Raw genomic sequence first — 16142 nt, 5'->3', positions numbered from 1 at the left:
AACGCATTAAAGAACACTTCAACGGCTGGTTTCTGCTTTGGATGCTCCTGCACTGACTGCATCAGCAGCTTGCAGAGTACAGGTATAAAAGTCAGTCCACATTTGCTTTCAAGATGATGTCGAAGTTATCATTGTAATTTGCGTGGTGAACCCATTCTGAGAGGTGAAGGTGGCTCGAGCGTTGAAGCCAACAACGATGTTGACTTGCGCTGATTGACGTTTAGAAAAAATCTTTCGTTATTTCCATTCGTCAATTCAATAATTTCTTCATGCTTGGGGGCGGATATGTAGATTTCATCTGCAATTTGCAGATTTGATCAGTGAGTTCTAGTGTAGACGTAGTAACGATTTCCTGCAAGATATTGGAATTCATGAGCCATAAGGCATAAGAACTTGAAAAATACATTTTTATGGTGACTTAATTGACTGCATATTCTAATGTATCTAGCCTCATTCGCATGATTAACTGCGAGTACTGGGTTCTGGGAAGACACATAATGTGTGTGGCCAAACTAGAAACTGCTACTACACCCAATTTTTTTTTGTGTCAAAAATCAGAGTGGAAGAATCGCCCTCTAGCTAAAAGTTCACGCAACACAGTTTTTTACGATGTTTGCACTTCGCGGGGTCGGCTCGTCGAGATATGATTCAGAAACCGGGGAAAGGGGGAGCTGCCTTTTTCATACAACTGATTCCACTGTTCTCGTGAAGTTGCTAAAGATAGCTTGTTTCATTGTTGTTTAAGGTTTCGATCGCTATTACAGCTTATACGGGTGTCTCCAAATTTCCCGATTTCCGAGTTTTGTAGAAATTATTTGTCTCATTTTGTGCAGAACATGAAGATTGTCACCAATTTTTAGACTCATCAAAACCAAAGTTTATGATTGTATCGATGCCAATCCGAAATAAATATGAAACGGTTTTTTTCTCTAACTGTAAAGCGATCATTGAGATATACGTATGAGGTTGTTCAATAAGTTTATCTATCAAACGACAAACGTGATAAACATTTCTATTTTTTAAAGGAGTTATTCCAAAACAAATTCGTGACCGATTAACTTCACCTTCATTGTCGGAAGATGGGTTACTAAGATTTAGATGTCATACTACTGTTGAAGTCGATCAATGTCAAGGATGTTCAAAAAGTACACCACGAACAGAAACTATAGTAGAAATAAAGGTTATGCAGCTAGAAAATCGTCAATCAATTGAGAAAGATTTAGCAGAATTCCTGGCGTTTCCAAATTCTATTCTAATGTCACTTCACAAATATAAGACGTGATCATTTTGGGAAGAGCCTCCCATGAAAATATTAGGGTTGGAAGGTGTTTCTTGATGCGTAGCAGGATAATTTTAGCTAATATCTCCTTGATAGTACGATGCATGTAAATACCCCTCCAGCTCTCACATTCAAGACGGGAGCCTTTTTCGGAATTTTAAGGGCGGTTCCTTTCTTCCATTCACTGGGAAATCTTTTAGATTCCCAGGATTTACGAAGGAGTAGAAGTAGCATCTTCGGAAAAGTTCCACGGAGCGACCGTCAAGGTCGGCGATTTTACTCCTTTTGGCTATCCGTCCGTATCTATCGTCCTTCGGGTTGTTTGTGTCCTTTACGTAGTAAGAAAATTTGTCCGCTGCTGGACAATAGTCAGATCGCGGAAGAGCCTCAAATTGAAAATGACAAAGAAAAAGACAACTTTAAACTCATTTTTCATTCGAATATGTTTGCATTGAATTACTTTTCTCATCAATCTGGGCGTTTTGGCAATAAATTTATTTACTGTCTCTCGAGGGACATTCTTCTAGCTTTCTCGCAAAGTGTTCAACGTGTCCTGATATGAACGGGGACATCGATCACGGTTGTTTAGATGGAACCCTTCCCACAAAAGGTCTATGAGGTTGACAAGAAACCTCTACATAATCTTCAATCGTAGTTTGATCATTATCGTGAAAAATGAAACCATTGGCCGTTAAATGTAGTCGGGAAGTAATAGAATTTGTCTCTTAAATTATTTTATACTGATCCTTTTCCATCATCATCAATGGCGCAACAACCGGTATCCGGTTCCTTAATAAGGAACTCCAGACATCCCGGTTTTGCACCGAGGTCAACCAATTCGATATTCCTAAAAGCTGTCTGGCGTCCTTTTTCATAGTTTCTTCAATTCGTATCAAATCTCCAGTTCGATGAGCAGAGAAACAACCCTACACCAAAATAAAGCCATTATCATGTTAAAACCACACAATCTGGCTTTATCTTTTTTCGGCGTTACGACGAGCGAAAATAATTGCGATTTGGCATTCCAAAGAAATCTTCTTTTTTAAGGTTTTGTGTAAAACAAAACCTTATTAAAATCGGTTTACTGTCTGTCTGTCTGTCTTTTTTTTCAGGATGTGGAAATCTTCAAAAGACACTGGTCTGAACACATCAGCGTATGGGATTTTTACCCACTAATACCACCCCCGACTCCATCCCTGCTCCGCGGAACCACCATAAGGTATTACATCACGGACGGAGTCAGCTCATTCTAGCTTAGTCACCTTTCTTCTATACGCGGCGCACGTGACCGCGCTTTTCTCCTCTCCTCTGCCTTTCGCAGTTCAGTTTGGATAGATGCATCCCAATTTTCTTGATGTGCTACCATTTTCCGTACCAGATTTTCTAGTACCAGCACCTCTCCTAGAGTCTCTTCTGAATTCCTCCTTTCTTCCACAAATCTCGGATAGTGGGTCTGGGTCCTCTGGGACTCCATCGCAATTTGGACAGTCGGGTGAGGTTTCCAATTTAGACCTGTGCAGGTATTGGCGATATCCTCTATGCCTAACTGGATGAGATTATAATTAATCTCAGAGTGTCGTCTCTCTAACCACTCCTTTATGGCAGGAATGGGCCTGTGAGTCGACCGACCCTTTCTTAAGCGTTTCCACCACTCTTGCCATTTATTTATGGATCTCTCACTCAGCGTTCTTCGTCTGCGATAAGGGAGAGATTGGCTTCGCATTGTATATATTCGCCATCTCATCTGCCAAGATGTCAATCGGCATCATTCCAGAGATGACGAATGCTGCATGATCTGAGACAGTCCTGAAGGTAGAGCATACCCTCAGGGCTGTCCTCCGGTAGACTACACTAAGTTTGTTAGTGTTAACTAACATATGCAACGCCTCTCTCCAAACTGGGGTTGCATAGAGCATGATTGAGGTTATTACCCTGGCTATAAGCAACCTAGAGGTATGCCGTGGCCCTCTCACGTTAGGTATCATCCTCGCCAGGGCCATATTAGCAGTGGATGATTTATCGCGAACATACTGTACGTGTTGCTTATAGCTGAGTTTCCTGTCTATTACCACCCGCAAGTATTTGATGGTCGGCTTAGAAGTGATGATATTATTCCCGATTCTAATACAGGTGTAATTTCTCTTTTGGCGCTTAGTGATGAGGACCGCTTCTGTTTTTTCCTCTGCAAGTGTCAGATTAGAGCTCTTTAGCCAACTTTTAACAGCACTGATCTTGAGTATAACTCAGCATCTTCAAGATACTTTGCGACAACAACCAGCGCTATGTCGTCGGCACTGTGGTTTCCTCTGGAAGGGGAAGATTAAGTACATCGTTGTACATGATGTTCCATAGATGTGGCCCCAATATGGAGCCCAGCGGGACACCCGCGGGAACAACGTACTCCTGGAGTCCGTCATCGGTGTCATACCAGAGCCTCCTTTCAGTTGAATAACTATCGACGATAGCAGGGATATATGCGGGAATACCAACCTTCGCTAGGGATTTGTGTATTAGATTCCAATTGGCCGAATTGAATGCATTTTTCACGTCCAGGGTTACTACCAAGCAATATTTGGCACTACCCTTTCCGTGGATTGCATCTTCGGCCAAGGCAGCAACCAATTTGATGGCATCAATGGGTGATCTGGTTTTACGGAATCCATACTGCCGATCTGAAAGGCCGCCTTGGCTCTCAACAACAGGGAGTAATCTATTATAGATTACGCGCTCTAACATTTTCCCCCCAGTGCCCCAAAGACGTATGGATCGGTATGAGGATGGTTTACCTGGAGGTTTATCAGGCTTAGGCAGAAGGACCAACTTCTGCCGCTTTCAAACCGCTGGAAATATTCCCTTGGACATGCACGCTTCAAATAACTCAGCGAACATGTCCGGCCTGGATTTTACGGCAAGCTTAAGGCCTCTGGAACGTCCCATCACGATTCTATAAGCACCCCCACGGGTTTAAGTCCGCTTCTGAGCAGAGCTCTTTAAAGCACTTCCTCTTGCTTCGCTGGATGGCGAGCTTGAGGGTTTTGCGGGCTGCCTTATAGGCGCACTCTTTCTGCTCCTTATCGACTCTACCTACTGCCCGCTGATCAACTGTCTGTCTGCCTGTTCGTTTGTCTGTCTGTCTGTCCGTCACGCGCATTTTTCTCGGAGACAAGCAGCGATTGACACCAAATTTGGTGGAAGGGTGGCAACTGTGAACGCTCACGTATACATCCTTTTACGTCGAATTTAAGGGGGGAGGGGGTTCCCATACATGCATAAGGTGGGTGTACATTATCCCTTCAAATAAAGTTAATAATAGTATATTACTATAATTTTCAGTAATTGGCTGCAGAACCCCCCTTAAGTTCATCCTAGCACTATGAATTTTTGCAGCAATTTAGGCTATAATCTAGTGCTTAATCCTACCAAGTTTGGTGGAAATCGCAGTATCACTGATGAAGTCATAATAGGTCAAATTTGTCATTTCTTTGGAAATACAAGATTTTGAATGTCAGTATCACCCGGAAGTGAATATTCGCACATAATTTATGCGTACATTATGTGTTGCGTACTAATGGGACAAATTCACATTCAAATGTCTTTATAAAAGAAATACACAAAACCTTTCATACCTGATGCGCCGAGCTTCCGGTTTCCCGACTTGTTTCGTGTTTGGAACGAGATTTATTGAGTTCTGCGCGAATTTAGGGGCTGTTACGCGTGTATTTCGCTTGCTGGTAAAAATTATAAGTTTATTCTTGCTAGAAGTGGCAGTGCTCAGCCTCCCAGAGCGAGGACGATAGTGATTACTACTAAGGTGAGATGCAATCTTACGTTTGGATTTGTTTTCACTATACAGAACAATGATAGCAGTTCGCGCTTCACTATTGATTCATCGGATCATTTTGATTTTGTCTGGATAGCTGAGTGGTTAGAGCCCAAGGCTGGCGTTCACAGTTCCCAATTTCCACCAAATTTGGTATCAGTCACTATAACCGTCTCCTAACAGACAGACAGACAGTAAACCGATTTTAATAAGGTTTTGTGTTTACACACAAGGATTGAGCGCACCCTGAGTTCACTTTTGACTGGGGACAAACTTTTTTCACTTTTTTTGGTTCATGGACAAGCAGTGAATTTTTCCAAAACGAGGACTGAGGGTTTTGCCAGCGTTTGATAAGTTGCCTTTACCCTTTACGAAATCGCGAGTCATAATTTTCTGTCAGCTATCGCGATAGCACCTTGAAGGTATGAAATTCCCATATTTTACCTACCTTAATCTGCAGATTTTGCGTGATCATTAAGATCGGTTTACACATATATCCTTCTTTTGATCACTTCGAGTTTGGTCAAATACGGAGGTCCCCGTATTAGGTGAAGTCGATTTTTTTTTATTAACGCCTCCTTCGAGTTATTCATGATTTTAGGAAGCTTCGCTTTACGTGGATGACACATTTTTGCTTCACACACGGTCTTCCATTGCAACTTGGGATAAAATTATAACACTGTCCCCGTAAAAAAGAACCGTTGCCTGTACACTAGTTACACAAATTCATCAATTGACCATGCATCTCAATTACCATTTATCGTGCGGAAATGATAATTCAATTAGGTGGTCTCCATTCATGTGTTCCATTCTCATTATCACTTATTGCTCATATTTGTTATCCAAACGTTCTCAGATCATCGAACCTTATCTTTAAAAATTCATCAGAATATCTGTAGCGTCTCAAGCTACTTCTTTTGAAAGATCCAGTTATTCTATAATTGTAAATAAACAAATCGATCACCACACATGACTTTGTTATTGCCGAGAGCCCCGTCACAGAGTGCGTTTACTGGAGGAATGTGATCGAACTCCTGCAAGATTTATCGATTTTCGTGAAAAGAGTATGTGTTAAGTCGAAGACCATGAACTTACAATCGCGTACGAAATTTGACGCTACCTTTATGTTAATCAGATCGACACATGTGACTGCTTGATATGCAGGGGCTCGAAACTTCAAGTGGATTCGATTATAACAGAGATGAGTGCTATTTCCGTCCTAGTGAAGTGCTCGAATTACTTTGAGGCTTCAAAACTTTCGTGGTTTACATTCTAAGCCTTTGAGTTGGGTAAATGAAGTAGGAACTCTTCTCCTTTAGTTTGGAGAACTTAAATATTTATAGCTTTTTATGAAGGAAAGCGAAAAGTTCATCTTGTGACTAGCCTTTGGTTGATTCTGAGGACCATTGAAGATTTCATTCATTTTAAGAGCAAATGGTAAATAATTACACAGAGTAATTTTGGGATTGTGAAGGATTGAGCCGATTTCGGATCACCTTGTTTCGACTAATTGACTGTACTGTCGTTTTGAGAAATTTCTTTGAAAAAGTTAATAATCTCCGCAAAGAATGGTCAAACACGGTACTCCTAAAAGGATGGAGGACTTTTGTAGAGTTAAGGTGACCTGTGTGTACCATTTCATATCTTTTTTCTGCTTTTGGTAACATGCTTTTCTGCCATTTAACCGAGAGATAGCAAATGAGATCATCCGCTCTGCCTCTCTTCTTTGGGTACTTTCATTTTATATCTAATTCTTCAATTTAGTGTATAAAAGACAGCACAGAATAAAAACGTTCGGTATCACTGCTCTTACAATACGTTCGCCGTTGTATGTTATATGCCCTCTAGCCCTGGCTGAATATGGGGGTCTTCGTACATACGTGAAACCCCCGAGAAATATATCTAAAAAGTCATCAGTTCTGAAACAAACTGTCCAGAAGAGTGTCAGCCGAACCAGAGGTTTAACAGTTCACTGATTTCTTATCGTCCCGGGATATTTTAAATAAACTTTAGGAGAAATCTGGCCGGTTGTGTTTTTTTGACCAAGTGTCCCGCGGTCAGTGTGAAATTATTCAATTTCCTTCTATACACATTCATGGATTTCCGCGGAAACGTTGTCACTATAATTGAACATGGTGAGAATAATATTACTATAATTTCCCTCGATGTTTTTTAGAATTTGTATAAGTAAAATAAGTGTTGTTTGTGACTGTAACGAATTACATTATGGTTTTGTACAAGAATCGTTGGTGCGGAAAATTGCACGTACGAGCATTCGGAATGAATTTTCATAGTGCCTAGTAATAACTGAAATGGAACAAAAATATGACAAGAAAGTCGGATGGAATGGATATGGACTGAATGTTGGTTTAATAATTCCACAATAAGACGTTCTAGACGAAGAGTTATGAAAACAGTTAGCAGTTTGTTGATTGATTGTAGCAAGAGTCTTGAGTGACACACTATTTTCCGTGGTTGGCGACAGAGAACTCTTCTGTTATTGTGTCATGGCCGTTTAGTAAGGAGTAATTTATTAACAGGAGTTTCTACGGAAGAGTCTGAATATCGAAGGCGCATTAGAAAACTGACCCGATTTCGGGAATTCCCCATTTGTAATCCTAAGTCAGCAACTATCGATTGAATGTTGTCACTCGTATCCATGAAAATTCTAGCCTGCTCAGAGGTTACCTACTAGAAGGCAACTATGAAGTCTTTTTGAAAGTTATTTCGACATCAACTACTTTTTTGAGCATTTGCTAATTATTCTTTTTGGCAAGTGGTCGACAGATAGGAGACGTTTTCAGCTGTTGATTTCTGGCTTGAAATATATTACCCACAACTTTTAAGGATCCACGAAAACATGGGATTAAATCATGCGCCCAGAAAGTTTCAGATTTTGGGCAGTCATTTTGGGAAGAATATGTGAACCAAAACAAGTCTTTGCTTTCAGGGAAACATGCCACTTTCTTAGATGACGTTGTTTACAAATGGTATCCATTAAGTATAATTAAAAGAAAAAATCAGGGTAAATTTTAAGTTCCCACGCATTGTCATTTTTCCTTAGCGTAAGACTTCCAAGAATGAAGTTGCCATACTTTAAGGGGGTCATCCCCTGTGATGGCCGTTTTTTTTGCCTTTTTTTGAAAAATTATTTTGGAAGACTGGATAAAGATAGAAACGTGATTTTTCCACCATATGTTTATTGATATCTCTAGTATACGTGATATCGTGGCTAGTTTTCGGAATCACGTATTCAATTTATGCAGCCATCTCCATTAAAAGGTAAATTTTTGGTGGGCTTTTAAACTTAATTTTTTGGATTTTGGTGTTTTTTACGGCTTTTTTTATGAATAAAAGAAACGACCCGTCCGATTGCAATTATCCTAGTTTCTTCAAAAAAATCTTGTAAGGCCGATTGTTGCTATCTGCTCTTTTGGCGAAGTCAGCCGATCGTCGTTCGAACCGCCAAATACGCGCTTCATTACGGCGGTCGGTATAAACCTGACATATGTAACCAACTTGACTTCCCATTGTCACTAGGATTTTGAGAATGCCATTGAATCCTTCATTGAAAATAATTACAGCCAGAAAAGTGGCTATTCCTACGTTCTTGGCCCCAAAATGAAGGTGTTTAGGAGCGAAAGTCCAGATCAAAGCATTTAACGACTCATTGTTATTTTGGGTCTCTGCTCCTAAACATCTGTTCAAGAGATCATCTCGTGACAAATCTTCGTAGATTGATTTGATGACTGTTTGAACTTTTTCAGTCAAAGGTGCCTTCTCGTGGTGGAAACTATCCAGTTCTCCTTTAGCTTCCGCTTTGCGCCATTTGCACCAACTGTCCTCGCCTGCTGGACAATTTTGATGCTAAGGATTTTCGTATGTAGAACATTTATGGAAGAAAGTTGCCCAAATTTCTTGCTTCATTCCTTCTATCGAATTTGCGCGTTGACGAATAGCTAGCCCAAAAAATGTAGTGAGGTCGTTAATAATATTATCAGTAAGTTTTCCAGCCCCTTTTCCACCAATGCCTTTGCATTTTTAAGCCGCGTTCTCATTCTTTTCTCGACATGTCCTACACATTCCTTTTTTACTACTACGTATATTTTATTATTTGCAGAAATTTGCAGAAATACCGGAGAAAACTCCAGCAAAATCCAATATACAATATACAAAACTTGTCGCAATTGGAACATTCATGTTCATGCTTGCTAAAAGTTTCTTTGCTGATGTTGATGCGAAGTCCTTTTTCTTCTCTGATAAGTATCGATTCCCATGAAATACTCGTTTTTTAGTGCGAGCATGACGTTGAACGTTAAAGCGATCTCCCTTCGTACGATCCATTTAAAAAAATCACTGAACACACAAACAGCACAATACTTACAACAAAATATAACTAAGTATAGCTTGAAAGCCTTTTAGTGCTCACTCTAGACTGGATTATCCATTTTATTCCAAACAGCAAATAAGTTTAGACAATTGATTGGTTTTTCATCTTTTTATATTTATTGTGTTCGAATTTATAAGGCTCAGGTAAAAAACTAACAGGTAAAAAAAGATTCGATGCTCTTTCTCATCGAGTACTCTAGCCGCGGCTGCAAACTCCTTACCTGTTTAACACTGTAATTTCTGAACGACTCGGAATATCGGAAAATCCCTTTGCCCACATATTCTCCACTATATATAGATACAATTCATGCAAAAAAAATCGATTTCTCCAACCCGATACACGGGTTGACCCCCTTAATTCATTTCCATCAGCTTTCCGCCATCAGATCAAAAAAGGATTCGCCTGCTTACCTTTCCGTGATTAACTTAAGTTTTTCATAATTAAATAAAAGGGAAAATGTTCAGTTCATGTCCTGTTTTCTCTATTATCTACGCTTTACAAATTAAATGAAAAATAAGCACTTCACTCCGTTGTTATTTAAAAACAAGTCGGGAAACCGGAAGCTTGACGCTTCAGGTATAAAAGGTTTTGTGTTTCTCTATGTGAGGAGCATAACGCAGTTCTCCATTGGCTGATAGCATTGACGCGAGATGACAGTGACCTGCCCAGAATTGAGCGATTTAAATATCTCGGGTCAATGCTATCAGCCAATGGAGAACTGTGTAATGAAATTGCTTCACGCATTAACGCAGCCTGGATGAAGTGGCATTCCAGAACTGGTGTTCTTTGTGATCGACGTATTAGCGAACATCTCAAATCTACAATTTACTGCAATGTCGTCCGTCTGCCGCTCTCTATAGTTCTGAGTGTTGGTCGCCTATAAAAGGCAATGAACGGCGTCTTGCGGTAATGGAGATGAAGATATCGCAATTTTATATTTCACTCGAATGTCAATTATTCTCGTTAATTATGACGTCAGCATCTTATTTGTATGGCTTAGGATGCTGCTAATTAGCACGAAATTGATAAGCTTGAACTCCTATAACTTTGACACCAATAGTTAGATTTTCATGAACTTAAGGGAGTTTTTCTAAAAGTTGGTAATATACTATTAGTAAGTTTATTTGAGCAGATATCGGAATGGGACATATTTTGAGGCCTGGATTTCATCTAAGCGCACCACCCTTATTTTTTTCGGACTTTTAGGTTGGGTGAGTCCTGTCTCACTTTAGGTGCGTACATTTTGATTCCTTACTGGTGTACTTTGCAATTCACGAATAAACTAATATCAGTTGCGGAAAGTACTAATCGATACCTTTCATTTGATATCCTACACAACTATATCCGGTGAAAAAAATTTTTGAATCCCCCCTTTGCATACATATCCACCTAAATTTATGCCACTCGCTGTATGCGTGGGATTTCATAGTTCCCATCCGTCCACCAAATTTCGTTCCGATCGGTTTAGCCGTTTTGGAGAAAAGTGTGTGTGACGGACAGACAGACAGACAGTGAATCGATTTTAATAAGGTTTTGTTTTACAAAAAACTTAATAAAAAAGAAAATGTTCAGTTCATGTCCTCAATTTTTCTCTATTATCTATTATTTAGAAATTAATTGAAAAATAAGCACTCCACTCCATTGTTATTTAGAAAAAACAAAAACACAAAGTACATGCCAGTATTACACACCAAAAAAGTATTTACTTCTATGCATTTTCTCTTGAAATATTACCAGAAAACGGTACTTTCAAAACATTTTGGTTCGTAGTGAGCTTGGCAGTGAATTTACGAGATTTTCTGTTGTATCTCTTGAAATGGTTATCCATTCTTCCTGAAGAGCAATTCTTAAGTCATTTTTGTTTCATTTTCCAATCTGGAGATATTGGTGGAGTTTCGAACCTTTTTGGAGTGCTGGAGAGTAGCCAAAATTTTATTTAGTGCTACACTATGCAAAATCCGTATTCGTACACCATCATTTTAAGCAATAATTTGGAAAGTACCTGTAAAATACAAGACGAAATCAAATGAAAATGAGCAATTATTACAAGGAATAACATTGTTTATTGAAAACAGTAATATCATCATCATCAACGGCGCAACAACCGGTGTCCGGTCTAGGCCTGCCTTAATAAGGAACCCCCGGTTTTGCGCTGAGCTCCACCAATTCAATCTTCCTGAAAGCTGTCTGGCGTCCTGGCCTACGCCATCGCTCCATCTGAGGCGGGGTCTGTCTCGTCTCCTTTTCCTACCATAGATATTGCCCTTATAGATTTTCCGGGCTGGATCATCCTCATCCATACGGATTAAGTGACCCGGCCACCGTAACCTATTGAGCCGGATTTTATCCACAACAAGACGGTCGTGGTATCGCTCATAGATTTGGTCATTGTGTAGGCTACGGAATCGTTCATCCTCATGTAGGGGGCCAAAAATTCTTCGGAGGATTCTTCTCTCGAAGATGGCCAACAGTTCGCAGTTTTTTTTTCTAAGAACCCAAGTCTCCAAGGAATACATGAGGACTGGCAAGATCATTCGCTTGTACAATAAGAGCTATGACCCTATGGGTAGAAATTTGGAGAGAAACAGTTTTTTTGAGCCGAAGTAGGCTCTGTTGGTAGCCAACAACCGTGCGCGGATTCGGTCATAGCTGTTATCGGTTGTGATTTTCGACTCTAGATACGATTTTCAACGGTCTCGAGTAGTTTCATATCTTCATTGTTTTCCTTTTACCAGTGCGATTCGATGTTGTTCGTTCTTTTCGTTTTGGCGCTGACGTTGCCACCATGTACTTCGTCTTGCCTTCATTAATGTGTAGCCCAAAATCTCGCGCCGCCTGCGTGATCTGGATGAAGGTAGACTGTACATCTCGGTTTGTTCGTCCCATGATATCAATATCGTCAGCGTGTAATTGGGTGGACTTGAAGAGAATGGTGCCTCTCGCATTTACATCGCGAATCACTTTCTCCCGGGCCAGATCCCCTTGTCTTAGACCGTTGTTGATGTTGAATGGTCTTAAGAGTGATCCTGTCGTTTTTAGCTGGCTTCGCACATTCGTCAGGGTCAGTCTAGTCAATTTTATTAATTTCGTTGGGATACCGAATTCTCTCATGGCCGTGTACAGTTTCACCCTGCCTATGCTATCATAGGCGGTCTTCAAGTCGATGAAAAGATGGTGCAACTGATGTCCATATTCCAACAGCATAGAGAAAATCTGATCTATTGCTGATTTGCCTGGAGTGAAGCCTCTTTGGTATGGACCAATGATGTTCTGGGCGTATGGGGCTATCCGGCCTAGCCAGATAGAGGAGAATATCGTATAGATGGTACTCAGCAACGTGATATCTCTATAATTGCTGCACTGCGTGATATCTCCCTTTTTATGTATGAGACAGATAATGCCTCTTTGCCAATCGTCAGGCATTGATTCGCAGTCCCATACCTTGAGCACAAGTTGATGAACCACTTGGTGTAATTGGTCGTCTCCATATTTAACCAATTCGGCTGTGACTTATGGTTTTTAAGGGGGTCATCCCGGGTGAAAGCCCCCTTTTCTTTGGCATTTTTTAGAAATTTTTTGTGAAGAACTGGGTAAAGATGCAAATATTAATTTTTCACCATAGATTTATTAATATCTTGAGCGTGCATATAAATTTTTCCAGAAATACAGAGCAATTTATACACGCATCTCCAAAAAATGTGTTTTTTTGCTGCCACGCTAGAGGGCGCTGCGATTGTCTTAGAGTAAACGGCATTTTAACGTACAGACTTAACTACAATCCGCAAAATAGGATTATTGAAAAATATTAAGAACTAAATTTTTGGTGCCGTCTTAAACCTTTTTTTTTAATTTTGGTGCTTTTTTACGGCTTTTTCAATGAATAAAAAAAAAACTACTGAATGAATCGCAGTTATCCTGGTTTGCGGACCGTAGAAATATGTTCTGAATAAGTCGTGAAAATTTCAAAGAATTTGGTTGGATAGATTTTGCTATGGTAGCAGCCGATTTTCAACATGCGGTTTCGAGAAAAACGCATTTAAAAAGTAGAATGCGATTTTTAGCCATAAAACCTAAACTGACCATTAATCTGCTATACCTAGTCCATAGACCTTAGGTTTTTTGAACAAACACATTTACAGCCTTGGCTTCAATTCTTGTCCTTTTAGCGAAGTCATTCGAACGTGATTCGGACCGATAAATACGAGCTTTAGTACGGGGATCGACATAAATCTAGCATGTGACTTATCACGTGTTTACCACTATAATTTCCGAACGACTCTGAATATCAACAAATCACTTTGCCCATATATTTTACACTATATCTAGATACAATTGATGCCAAAGAAAATTCGATTCCTCGGATCCGACACACAGGGTAACCCCCTTAAGCTGATGAATTGCACGGACTGTTTCTGGTGGTGGCAGAATTTGTCCGTCGTCTTCAGTTGGCGGGACCTCCAACTCGCCGATGTTCTGGTTGTTCAGTAGTTCATCAAAGTACTCAACCCATCGCTCTAATATGCCCATTCTGTCGGAAATTAGATTTCCCTCTTTGTCTCGGCTGGATGAACATCGAAGTGCGTAAGGCTTCATCCTGCTGACTTGTTGGTAAAACTTGCGTGCCTGGTACGGTTGCTCCCTGCACTTTTAGAGTTGACAGAGCTATTGATTCCCACAGGCTTCCTTTTTTCGTCTGTGAAGTCGCTTCTCCGCTCGCCGGAGTGATAAGTCTCCGCGCGTGGCCACGTCCTTTGAGAATGCAACATTACTCGGTATGCGGCATTCTTCCGTTCCATTGCTAGCTTATATTTATCGTCAAACCAGCCGTTCTATCTTGCTGTTCATAAGGTAGCTCATTTTCTTGCCATTCGTTTTTATTAGATGTTTAATTTTGAAATTGGAAGAGTCTGGTTCAGTTTTTGTTTGCAGGCTGTGCTAATCTTTCTTGTAATCATGTGTCCGTAGAAATGCGGCCTTCTGAAAAATTCTACCATTTTTTAGTGAATTACAACAGTTACAGTATAAAAGTGGATTAATTTTGATCATGTTTTTCGGTTAGGATCATATTGCCATCGATGAGGGGTACTGTAGTTGCCGTTGGGAAAAGTCAGATGGTTTGCATAGTCTGCTATGAAAGTTATATCTGGTTCAAATCTATTGAGTGAGTTCTGCGGAGATAGGAGCGAGTGGTATCCCGAGGATGTAGTGCTTAGTTATATGGCGGATGCATCAGAATTCCCCAGCCCAATTTTTGGGGATATTAAACAATAGTGTTGTCTTGTTATGCGATCAGGAATATTAGCTTATGTATGGATCAATTCAATCGCTTGATGCAATGTTTCTAGTTTATAGTGCAGTCGAGAAGCAATCACTTGCTCAAAAAGAAATATCTTGTTTTTTAGCTTTTGTCTCGGTCAGTAGCTGAGTCTGCTTGTCTGCATCGGGTTAATAACTTTCAATCGTAAGCTCTGTCCGGGGAGACTTAAGACGTTGTCAAAGTAAGGAGAAGTACCTGGTAGTGAGCAATTTCCTTTTTGTCATATCGAAAAAGACTACATACAAGAGGTTCGTCTCCCGGCGCATCGCTTGAATTGATATGGTGGAAGAAAAGCATCGCACATGTTCGCCGTTCCTCAATCGCTACACAAGAAAATCAACTGGCGCTATCAATACACCAATACCAATATATCAAATCACGCGCAGTATTTTTGGCCATGCTCAGTCAGGCAATCGGTTAGCTATTTCGTACCATACGTGATTAATATAATTCCGTGCCTCCTAGAAACTTGATTTGTTTTTTCTGCTTGTGGTCTTCTTGGTCCTATCACACAAACGGTTTCACTTTCTTTGCCGCCATTCTAGGCTTAGTTTTTAGTCATCCCAAATTGTACATTGATCCGTCCTACTGTCGTTTGTGATTCAGTTTTTAGGACCAGTAATGATACGTTTTTGAAACGATTTTCTAACATCATGTTGACTACTTATTGTAAATATTTGGCATATTTTTCGGGTTCAACTTATGAAGAACTAACATATTGAGAGATTCAAGATATATTGATGATTGATCGCTTCCTCCTAAAGGAGCTTGGATACGTAAGCAAACTGGATTTGGATTCCTTATGAACTCAATGAAATTCATTTGATAGCCAAACTCAATCTCATCTATTGCAGGTGATATGGTAAATTGGATTAGAAATTTAGTTGGAGTCTATTCTGCCTGACATCCCAACAAAGAACAAAAGGGGAAGAAAAGAGAATTAGAAACTAGCAAAGAGGTATTCTTCTCGGAAGCTAGGGAGTAGATGGGATCTTCCCAGCACTACTCCAGAGAGGCCTAGAGAGCATCTTAGAGTCTATTCTCAGGGTCAGCGTAGCCTTGGGACATATACCAAGGGCATGGAGGCGGCCAAAATTGGTCTTTATTCCGAAAGCGAGTAAAAAAGGATTCTTTTCACACCAAATCTTTCAGATCTATTTGCCTGACATCGTTCGTACTCAAAACGGTGGAGAATCGTTCTAATGCTTAATCCCCAGGACGGTCAACCGAAACTGCTCTGTATCAGCTGGTGGATGCATTACGGGATATCATAGAAACAGAAAAATTAGCACTGTGTGCTTTTTTGGATATCGAAGGAGCATTCGATAACACATCG

The 16142-nt window shown here is 40.2% G+C and overlaps 1 protein-coding gene across 3 annotated transcripts in view; it reads left to right on the top strand.

Moving 5' to 3' along the window:
* Nucleotides 1-16142, top strand: part of LOC119649227 — a 36134-nt gene that overhangs the window by 14100 nt on the left and 5892 nt on the right. The window contains exon 1 of one of the 3 annotated variants that reach the window (XM_038051289.1): nucleotides 6964-7234. The exons of the other annotated variants lie outside the window; for them this stretch is intronic. Within the exon in view, the coding sequence (XP_037907217.1) occupies nucleotides 7232-7234 (3 nt within the window). The 5' untranslated portion in view covers nucleotides 6964-7231. Of the gene's footprint in view, nucleotides 1-6963; nucleotides 7235-16142 lie in introns of those variants that run through there. 3 annotated transcript variants of the gene reach the window in all.

This window comes from Hermetia illucens, chromosome 1 (assembly GCF_905115235.1).
Source record: "Hermetia illucens chromosome 1, iHerIll2.2.curated.20191125, whole genome shotgun sequence".
NCBI lineage: Eukaryota > Metazoa > Arthropoda > Insecta > Diptera > Stratiomyidae > Hermetia > Hermetia illucens.
Note: the sequence above shows the minus strand (reverse complement) of the source record. Positions and strands in the feature narration are given on the sequence as shown.